Source organism: Astyanax mexicanus, chromosome 14 (assembly GCF_023375975.1).
Source record: "Astyanax mexicanus isolate ESR-SI-001 chromosome 14, AstMex3_surface, whole genome shotgun sequence".
In the NCBI taxonomy this organism is placed as follows: Eukaryota; Metazoa; Chordata; class Actinopteri; order Characiformes; family Acestrorhamphidae; genus Astyanax; species Astyanax mexicanus.
In genome coordinates this window covers 41155026-41166819 of record NC_064421.1, presented here as the reverse complement: position 1 = coordinate 41166819, position 11794 = coordinate 41155026, and the positions used below count along the sequence as shown (strand labels likewise).

At 37.0% G+C, this 11794-nt stretch overlaps 1 protein-coding gene across 1 annotated transcript in view; it reads left to right on the top strand.

Moving 5' to 3' along the window:
• The first annotated feature begins 523 nt into the window (after window positions 1-523).
• Window positions 524-11794, top strand: part of si:ch211-195o20.7 (cytospin-B) — a 36947-nt gene continuing 25676 nt past the window's right edge. The window contains exons 1-2 of the mRNA XM_007257597.4: window positions 524-652; window positions 8430-8493. Of these exons, the coding sequence (XP_007257659.2) occupies window positions 8454-8493 (40 nt within the window). The 5' untranslated portion in view covers window positions 524-652; window positions 8430-8453. The remainder of the gene's footprint in view (window positions 653-8429; window positions 8494-11794) is intronic.

Below are 11794 nucleotides of genomic sequence, written 5' to 3'. Positions count from 1 at the left end.
TGTTAACATTATTTTTTATTGTAGTCAATAGTTAGCTTCAGACTGTCAGATTTGACTATTTGTCTTTTATTATAATTATTTTATTGTTTTATTTTACCTTTTTTATTTTTTATTAATTAAATCTTAATTTGATCATCTTATATTAATTACTCTTCATTTTATCATGCTCGGCCTTGACGTTAAATTAAGTTTGATTAATTGATAGTAATAATAATAATAATAATAATAATAATAATAATAATAATTAATAATTAGCAACAACAACAGAAACAATAATATAAATACAATTAACCATTATATTTATATTAATATTATATTATTATTTTAGTGTTTTATCATTTCAAATAATAATAATAATAATAATAATAATAATAATAATAATAATAATAATAATAATAATAATAATAATAATAATTTACTCTATATTTTTTATTAGCGCTAGCTATTTACCAATCATAACGTTGGAGTAAAAAAACTTCTAGCCAATCGTAGCGCAGGGGGCGTGGCTAGTCTGAATACGGGTGTTAATGGAAGAAGACGCGATGATTGTGGGAGTGTGAGATGCGCGCGAGGCTGGTCTGTACGGATTAATGGAGTTTTAAACGGGATGACGCTTTAAACCGAATTGTGGGAACCGATTTCCTCGATACAGGTCTGTATCGGATTAATTTCAGCGTGTGTTAAACTGTTGTCCTTCTTTAAACACTTTTAAAGCGGTTTCCCGCTAGCTGATGCAGTGTGTGTGTGCGTGTGTGGGATGGGGGTGTATTGTTACACACATGGAGCTCCTTACTGCAGCTCGGGGTCTTTAACTTTAACTTGGGGTTCTGTGAGTTAGTGTGAACACTTGTGAAAGAGCTTGTGGGGAGTGTTTAATCAGTATTCTGGAAATATCTCTGAAATCCATCCATAGGTCTATCCATCAATTATTTCGTATTGGGTTGATGATATGGTTTCGTTACCACTTATAAGGCTTTTATAAATAAGGCTTTTATAAATAAAGAAGTTTATAAACAGTTTATAAAGGAGTCTATCAGTGTGATTAATTAGGCAACAGTGGCCCGTCGTGTACCAAATAGTAATTCCTCATTCGTTTATACTGTTAAACCTCAGGTCTTACTAGATGCTTATCTTACTTTGTCTTTTCCATCAGTCATCACTACCATTTCTTTTAATAGCTTTATTTATTTAACTAAAATTAACTATAATGACTTAATTAACAGTTATTTTATTAGCTAAGTTATTTTCACTGTTGTTCTTTCTATTAATGTGTTTTAAGAGCTCATTAATGTTTTTAAAGTATTTATAACTTAATTTATAATCATTAATAAACTCCTTTAACTATTTATAAACCCTTTATAAATGAGCCTTTTTTTAAAGTGGTATCAAGTTTTCTATCGTATAGAGAAAATATAAAAAGATTTTCTTTTCATTTTGGTCGAAACAAAATATAGGTCCGATAGTATCAATATCCAATATCCAGTATATGGGACAAGGATATAGGCTATACAACAGATGTCTGTGCTAGAGCTGTAGGAAACTTCATATTTTTAACCTTACCTTGATACAAGTTTTTATAATAAATACATTAAAAGAGCTGCAGTAACATTGTAAAGAACAGTGAACTAAAACTGCATTACCTGCGTGCAGCAACAGAGGTAGCTTTTCACACTACAGACTGTGATGATATGACATAACTGGGCTGGAGACAAAATGAGGTATAGTGAGGTGGAGCGAGAGCTAAAATGAGGTAGGCCAAGGTAGAATAAGTTAGGGAGAAAATGTAGAATGACATAGGCCGAGGCAGAAACAGAGAGATAAAGTGAGGCAATGTAGGTTAGAGTGAGGTAAAGAGAGGTAGATTAATGGTAGAGATGGGTAATAGAGGGTGGTAGAGTGAGGTAGATGAAAGCAGAATAAGTTAGAGCGAGGTGGATTAAGGTAGATTGATGGAAGAGTGAGTTAGAGGGTGGTAAAGTACAATGGGGTGGAGTGAGGCAGAGTAAGTTAAAGCAAGGTAGAGAGAGGTAGGTTGATGGTAGAGTGAGTTAGAGGATGGTAGAGTGAGGTAGAGGCTGAGATGAAACAGAGAGAGGTAGAGTCAGGAGTGAGCTAGATGGTGATAGAGTGAGACAGAGAGAGGTAGAGTGAGGTGGATGGTAATAAAGTAAGATAGAGTGAGATAAAATGAGGTACATGGTGATAAAGTAAGAAAAAGTGAGATAGAGGGTGAGAGCGTGAGACAGAGAGAGGTAGAGTTAGAGGATGGTAGAGTAAGGTAGAGGGTGGTAGAGTAAGGTAGATGGTGGTAGAGTAAGTTAGAGCCAGGTATAGAGGTAATTAGAGCAAGGGCTGAACAAGGTAGATGGTGTTAGAGTGAGAAAGAGTGAAACAGCGAGAGGTAGAGTGAGGTGAAGTGAGGTAGATGGTAATAAAGTAAGATAGAGTGTGATAGAGGGTGAGAGAGTGAGACAGAGAAAGGTAGAGTAAAGTGAAGTGAGATAGAGGTTAATAGAGTGAGGGTAGAGTGAGACAGAGATAGGTAGACCGAGGGATGAGCGAGGTAGTGGGTAATAAAGAGAGGGTAGAGTGAGTTAGAGATTGGTAAAGCAAGGGCTGAGCGAGGTAGATGGTAATAGAGAGAGGGTAGAGTGAGACAGAGATGGTTAGACCAAGGGCTGAGCGAGGTAGATGGTAATAGAGAGAGGGTAGAGTGAGACAGAGATGGTTAGACCAAGGGCTGAGCGAGGTAGAGGGTGATAGAGTGAGGTGGAGTGAGGTAGAGATCCACAGCAAACACACACCAAACTACTTCTTATTCTGGGAAAAACCTGTGCAGCCAACTAAGTGCCTAAAAGAGGCCTAATTTATGATCTTAACTCATAATATCTATATAAGGATATCCATCAGCGTTATGGTACATTACATTTTACTGTTAGTGTTATACAGACACTGTAAGTATTACATTACTTACAGGGTCTTTTTTTTTTTACAAAAACAGCATTGATTTAACAATAATAGTACTAGGACTAATTTGCTTTTTTAAAACACTATGCTGGTAAATTACCTTTAGCTAGTTTACCTGTGCTGTTTTTTTTAATCAAGGCAGCATAATATCAGATTTAGCTATTTATTGTAGGACAAAATTGAGAAAAGTAAAACCTAACAAACTTTAATTCATACACTGTTTTTTTTAGATGATAGACACACGCTGAGATAATTTATGGGACTTTATTTGCTTTATTCATTTACTTTACTTTTTACATTATTAGTATAATTATTAGACTCATGCTGAGTATTACAGTTTAATATTTTTGAGGTTATTACATGACATTACTCTCCTCCTGTTGACCAGCTGGCTGAACCCTATCACACCATATAAGGTGAAATTCTCCTCATCCAGTGACTGCACTGTATTCGGAGTCCAGTAACTGTACGAACCACATTCTTCCCAAGTCCACAGCTGTCAGGCTTGATCCTGCTGGATGAACAGCATGAATGTGGATCTTCATCTCAATTATCAAATGTGTTCTGGCCCAGTGAGACTTGTCTGACAGGTACTTTAATATTCTGAGCCACATGCACATTGACACGCACTTCATTACAGCCTCGGCACTCCTCTGGTGACACCCTGCAAATGTAATTTAACTGACGTAATTCGATTTCTCCATAATGGCCTGCTGCTCATACCGTCTAAAACAATTTAGCACATAAGCCAGTCCCTTGTTTACATCATGGTTTAATCAGGATCTCTCTCGCTGGGTCGCTCTGTGTTGGTCCAGTTTTGTAACAAGCGTTCACTAATTGGCCAGATAGTTTGAGAAAACATCTGTTCATCTGCTGTTTCTTCTTCAAAAATAGTTCCAAAAGTATTCAACCTGATTCATTCAGCCAAGTACTATAAATATAAAAAGCTAGACTGCTATTATAGCCATGTTTAACACATCAAAGGGTGTTGAGCTAAACCGGTATTTTGCATGGATGCTTCACAGTAGTGGTGTGCCATATCGTATCGTACGCAATAATATCGCCAACATTTATGAATATCGTGAACGATATCATACCTTGAAATATCGTGCCATAACACTCACCCCTAATTATCACATCAGGGTTATACTTTTTTGCTGTTTTAAGCTAAAAAAAATTCACACTGTTCTAATTTCCTATTATATATCTACTAGAGACAGATTATATCTGTCCAGTATCATTTATTTTACTTTAATCCTGGATATATGGAGATGTTTGGAGTTCTGTTACAAATCTGCTAAAATGCTTGTATTTCTTTTAATATCTTAATTTTTTTGTCATATCGCCATTGTCAGTATCGTTATCGCGATAATACCATGAAATATCATTATATTATTTTAGGGCCATATCACCCACCTCTACTTCACAGGACTTCACATAGTGCTGGACGATATGGCAAAAAAATTATATCATGATAGATTTCTTAATTTTAGTTGATAAAATAAAGTCCCCATATCAATATAAACAGTAGTAAAGCCACCACCTGTAGTGTACATCACTCACAGACAGCTGCAATAGCTGGGGGATATGGTACAAATATTACATCACAATATTTAATGCATTTTCCCACACTGACATAATGCATCAGCAGTGGCAGATTCTTAAAAATGACATGCAATTGGGCAAACAGATAATAGGAAAACTGGATTACACGAGTCAGGCAATAATCAGATTTCTGCTTAACAAGCAGCTAGCAATCTCACAGCAACATGTAATGTAAACTTTTAAAAATCCTGTTGCAGATTTTTTAAAAACTGGGCCTACTTTATGAGCATTTATTGAAAGAATTCTGAGAAATATAGCTTCTCAGAAGCTAAATTTGATGTGCAAGTTCTCTTCAGTTTACTCAAGTGTATTTAGTTCTAGAAGCTTTTAGTAAAAAAAAATGGAACTAAATCATTAAGACATAATGAAGCAAATAAAGTTTATTAATGTTATTTGAGAAAGTAGTTATGTTAAGTAGTTATGTTACCTACAGTTTGAGCCAAAATCCTAATTATGAACATTTTGTAATTGGAATTCTAGGCCTTTAAACAATCTAATATATAGGAGTATAATAAGGATGATAGTATTATTAAAATAAAATTGCAGCAATCCGTTTGTGATTGAATTAATAATTGCCTGTAAATTGCCTTACTCATTGTGTGAAGGGAAAGGCTTTTTTTTGATAGCAAAAATAACTGGCCCAAGCTCAGGTAATGTATGGCAGCATCAGCCAGGACTCATCATCAGCCATGTGGGTAGTTGGTGCAAGCAGTTTGGGCCAATTGACGTATTACACTTGGCAGCCGGTGTCTTGGCAAAAGCAGCACTTGGCCTTGGCCTTACCATTTGGGCCAGAATCAGTCTGGATCAACTGGTGACAGCTACCACAGAATAATGTGGTAATAATGATTAACAAGCAGTATACTGGACAACATTTACCGCCACTTTCTTTCTTCTGCTTTATATTGTTCTTTCCAGGCATGGCACAGGCTTTGCATTTCCATGCAAACTCAGTTCCCAACCCCATTCAAATCCCTCTCACTGCGGCCGGCAGAGCATTTCCTCTTAGTGCCAAACAGCCAGTCAGTTTCTGAGCACAGGTACAGAGCAGTGTTTACTGGCTTGATATCTGATACTGAAACGCTCTGCTGATTAAATCAGACGTGCTGATACATGGATAAAGTTCTAAGAAAAAAGATCATTACAGCTTTCACTCTTGCCTCAAAGACGCTTTCATTCTAAAAATAAGCTTTGACTATTTTTTAAAGTACTTGTTACACTAAACCTCTATGTTGCCCAAAGAACCCCTTTGTCACCTAGATGTTTAAAAGTGCAGGATTTCTCTATTAACTAGATTAGTGAAGACAATTCATCTAGTGGGGATGTTGGGCTGTGTTCAGTGACAGCAGGCACACTAATAGTAAATGTGCCTAAATGCGTGTCATAATCAGATTACTGCAGAACATAAGAGGTTGGCAGTAATCTGATCAATGTGTTTACATGAACTTGGCTTATCAAATAATGCGAAAATCAGACTTTTATTTTGCAACCTGCCAATAAACTTACAGAAGAGGATGTGACATACAGTACCTGTCAAACATTTGGACACACCTCTTCTAGTTAAATATGTTTTTTATCGTTTTATGATTTATTTACATTGTTAATTTACTATTAAAGATTACTGAAGAAACAAACCAGAATATGTTTTATACTTTAGATTCTTCTAAGGAGCACATTTAGCTTTGAGGACAGATCTGCATACACTTGGTATTTTAATCTCAGTGTCCTCATGAGGGAGAATCACATCACATCCAGCTCATCACAAATCATAATTTCAGTTGATCGGGTTTAAATCAGGAGATTGTGGAGGACAAACACGTTTTTACTGTTAACTATGAAATTCTAAGGGAATTCTGAAGGGACGTGGTGTTTTTTTAACGTAAAAAGTGGTGAGCACCAAATAGTAAGTAGTGAGCACCAGATAGTAAGTGGTGAGCACCCTTACTAAGTGGTGAGCACCGCATACTAAGTGGTAAGCACCACTTACTAAGTGGTGAGCACCACATACTAAGTGGTGAGCACCACTTACTAAGCGTTGAGCACCAAGTATATTTACTTGTCTGTACATGATTCACAGACTGCTATGTTGTGCTGTGCACATGCTCTGTAATCCTCCATTCAGTTATCAAAATATATTTATTTAGGTGCCATATGTGATCTAATGTAGTCTGCTTTTGCAAAGATCTAGCTAGCTAACCTAATGCTAGCTAAGTTAGCTTAGCTTTAAGGCTTGCATTGCTCTCTGTACAATAGATGGTAGGCTTGGGTGAAAGTAGACTCTGTGTTTGGTGTGTGTGAGTGCTTAAAAGCTTTTTCTGTGCACATCTAAGAGTTAGCTGGCTATTGTTAGCTCTGGGTTTAAAGCTCGCTTTGGCTACCTAACTAAAATATTCCCCACTGATATAAAGTAGTTAACATTAGTTAACCTAGCTAACATTAGCTAAAACATTCCCCACTGAAATAAATTAGTTCACATTAGCTAACCTAGCTAACATTAGCTAAAACATTAATCACTGAAATAAAGTAGTTAACATTAGCTAAAACATTCCCCCCTGAAATAAATTAGTTCACATTAGCTAACCAAGCTAACATTAGTTAAAACATTAATCACTGAAATAAAGTAGTTAACATTACATAACCTAGCTAAAGTTAGCTAAAACATTCACCACTGATATAAAGTAGTGAACATTAGCTAACCTAGCTAACATTAGCTAAAACATTTGCCATTTAAATAAAAAAGTTAACATTAGCTAGCATAGCTAACATTATAGTTAACGTTAGCTAACCTAGCTAGCTAGCAACATTATTTCTCTGTGGAACATATGACAGTTTAAACTATAGCTTGCTAGCTACCATTATCTGGTGCTCACCACTTAGTAAGTGGTGCTCACCACTTTTGACGTTAAAAGAAATACCTTCAGGGGCTCCGTAAAATTCCATATGTGCCCCTTAATTTTTTTATGTCTTTAATTTTACCATATTTTTCGCACTATAAGACACACTTAAAATCCTTTAATTTCCCCAAAAATCTTCAGTGCGCCTTATAATTTGGTGCTCCTTAAGTATGAATGTTACCAGTCAGGTTGTTAGGAGCAGTAAAGCCACTCCACTGAAGTACAGCTTTATACAGGAGTTTCAGTTTAGTTCTCCAGCCTGGAACTTGAGACTGGAGCAGTGTTAGCATTAGCCGCTAACCACGCTAAGCGCTAGCTTTTTCACTGTTCAGAGGTGAGTATATTAGACTGTAGTCTGGGTGTTAACCATATTAAAACATGCAACATGGGATAGACCACTAGCTAATATCACCCTGGCTTAACAGAACACTCAGGGTTCCTCAGTGTAGCACTGTCGGGCGGCATTAGCCGCTAATTAAGGCTAGCCTTAGGAGAAATCTGCAAATCTAAGCTTATTGTAAATAAATAAAAGCACTTTACTCACCCAAATAAACAGTTTTCAGTAGAAAAATCATCCAGTGCTCATTTGACTTTAAAAGAAAATGTTTTTTATGGATTTTTAAGAAGTTTTGTTTACGTAACTTAGCTTAGCCTTACAGATCTCGCCAGCTGAATTAGATGAGAAACATGGCGACACTCCTGTTCCTTATTGGTGTCGCATAATGTGCCTTATAATCCAGTGTGCCTTATAGTGCGAAAAATACAGTAATCGAAAATAATATAATATAATACGGTACAGTATTTTTACAATATCATTCACCTCTAGTAATGACTCTAATTGCAAAGAAAGCATGATAATTAAAGACTGGGAGAAATTAAGACTCAAAATGAGAAACTTCTTTATTGTGAATGAAATATAAAGTTGGTGAGAAACTTTTAATTTTGAACACTTTTTGCTCTCAGGGACAGGAGCTTACGTTTTGCAGGATGGGTAATTATGCTGGCAAGGAACGCCATGGGTCCCCAGGTATTTATAGCCCAAGCCCCACACACATATACATACACATGTTTTTTTATTTATTTTTTTTTTCACATCATTTGAGGGCACATATTATTCTTTACTTAACATTGCAAGTGTAAATAACTGAACTCTTTATCTTCAAGAGTTTTTTAAATAAATAGTATAAAGAATTTAATTTGAAAATATGTTTAAAAAAACATTATATATAAAATGCAGTAACCTTCATATATATCAGGTCAGTGTAATTCTGTACAGAAACAGTAAGTCTCTTTAACCCTGGATCAGAATTCAGCACCTGTTGATCGACTCATTCTGAGAGCAGGATGAGAAATATGGCTAACACCCCATAACACAGCCAATATTACACACACACAGCACATACGCACACACTCAGTCAGAATTGTTCTGTCAGTTTCTTTTTAGTGAATAAAAGCAGCAAGAGAGAATATAGAACATTAGAATGAGAGAGAAAAATATGTATACAGAGAGTGAGAAAAAGAGGTAAAAAATGAACGAGAGAAGAGAAAGATAAAAAGATATATATCAGTCCCATTTATAATTCATACCCTACCCCTAACCTCTCTGCTGTCCCAAGAGCCTCACCCCTCTATCCCAACAAGAATTAGAACACCCTACCCCTCTATCCCAACAAGAATCAGCACACCCTACCCCTCTATCGCAACAAGAATCAGAACATCCTACCCCTCTATCGCAACAAGAATCAGAACATCCTACCCCTCTATCCCAACAAGAATCAGAACATCCTACCCCTCTATCCCAACAAGAATCAGAACACCCTACCCCTCTATCGCAACAAGAATCAGAACATCCTACCCCTCTATCCCAACAAGAATCAGAACATCCTACCCCTCTATCCCAACAAGAATCAGAACACCCTACCCCTCTATCCCAACAAGAATCAGAACACCCTACCCCTCTATCCCAACAAGAATTAGAACACCCTACCCCTCTATCCCAACAAGAATCAGAACACCCTACCCCTCTATCCCAACAAGAATCAGAACACCCTACCCCTCTATCCCAACAAGAATTAGAACACCCTACCCCTCTATCCCAACAAGAATCAGAACATCCTACCCCTCTATCCCAACAAGAATCAGAACATCCCACCCCTCTATCCCAACAAGAATCAGAACATCCTACCCCTCTATCTCAACAAGAATCAGAACATCCTACCCCTCTATCCCAACAAGAATCAGAACACCCTACCCCTCTATCCCAACAAGAATCAGACCACCCTACCCCTCTATCCCAACAAGAATCAGAACACTCTATCCCGACAAGAATCAGACCACCCTACCCCTCTATCCCAACAAGAATCAGAACACTCTATCCCGACAAGAATCAGACCACCCTACCCCTCTATCCCAACAAGAATCAGAACACCCTACCCCTCTATCCCAACAAGAATCAGAACACCCTACTCCTCTATCCCAACAAGAATCAGAACACCCTACCCCTCTATCCCAAAAAGAATCAGAACACCCTACCCCTCTATCCCAACAAGAATCAGAACACCCTACCCCTCTATCCCAACAAGAATCAGAACACCCTACCCCTCTATCCCAACAAGAATCAGAACACTCTACTTCTAGGTGTGAGTGTAAAAAACAGAGAGGAGGAGCTGAGTGGTAGAAGGAGACCTAAGAGTAAAAAGAGGGGTTTAAACATAAAAAGGAGAAAGCTAAAGACAGAGGTTTGAGATACAGAATTAAAGAGAGAGAGGAGAAAGAAGGAGAAGACAAAGAATATGTAATAAAAGATTGAAAAAGAAAGAAAGACAAAGGTCAAGAGATTAGTGCATCATCTGAAAGTATCTCTGCACACAGACCATCAGTGTTGTTCAGAACAGCCCATAGCAACGGTCAGACACAGAGAGAGAGAGGGCAAGAGAGGGGAGGGGGGGCGTGAATTAGGGGGCATGTCTTATTCTGCATTCTCCTCACGCCCCGCTGTGATTGGTCAGGACTATTGCCCTCAACTTTGCTGACACAGCACAATACCCTCAAGACACACACGGACACACACACAGACAGACACATAGCAGGGGATTAATAATGCACACACACTGCATCTAAACTCTATTGTTCTACACAAAAAAACAATAATAGTAATAAAATAATAATGATAGTCATAGTCTTTTGGCCACACACAGAAATACTGCTACACATGTTGGCAAACACACACAAATCCACAGCAGTAAATCCAGATTGTTTGTATTCTAACAAAAGCAGATAAACCAGATCAGTACAAATGTGAAACAAACAATGTGGATTCAATATACAGCTCCTCAGTTTCTGAATTTCAGTTTTTTTATTTTGCTATATATAGGTATATGTTTGAGTAAAATGAACATTGTTGTTTTATTCTATAAACTACAGACAACATTTCTCCCAAATTCCAAACCAATATATTGCCCTTTAGATCATTTATTTGCAGAAAATGAGAAATGACTGAAATAACAAAAAAGAAAACAATTTCATATTCATAAAGTTTTAAGGGTTCAGAAATCAATATTTGGTGGAACAATCCTGATTTTTATTCAGTTTTCATGAATCTTGGCATGTTCTCCTCCACCAGTCCTACACGCTGCTTTTGGATAACTTTATTCCACTCCTGGTGCAGAAATTCAAGCAGTTCAGCTTGGTTTGATGGTTGTGATCATTCATTTTGTGTGATCAGTGTGTTCTAATTTTACCCACTTTTTCCTCAATTTGGAAAACCAATTACCCAAACCACTCATCAGGTCAATTGTGTTCTTTCGGACTCTGGCTGCTGATGGCAAGCAGCGTGTTCTGGAACTTGAAACAGCAATCTTTGGATCATAGTGGCAGTGCCTTAGTCCTTCACTTTTATATAAACAAACAGTATCAGTCAAAAGTTTGGACACACCTTCTCATTCATTCTCATGTTTGAATTTTTTTCCTATATTCTGAAAGTGAAATGTAAACTTAACAGTGTTAAATAAACCAAAATACTTTGTGAAGCATTTATTTGGCTCTTATCCGAGGTGCTGTTAACTTGCAGTTTCTGAGGCTGGTAACACTGATAAGCTTATCCTGTGCAACAGAGGTAACCCTTGGTCTTCCCTTCCTGGGGTGGCCCTGATGAGAGCCAGTTTCATCATAATGTTTTTGATGGTCTTTGGGACTCCACATGAGGATACTTTCTAAGTTCTTTACATTTTTTTATTTGAATGACCTTCACTTGAACTTTTTTTTAAATAATTTTTTTCTTTACTTATTTAAGTAGTTTTTGATATAATATGGATTAGAACATTACTCAG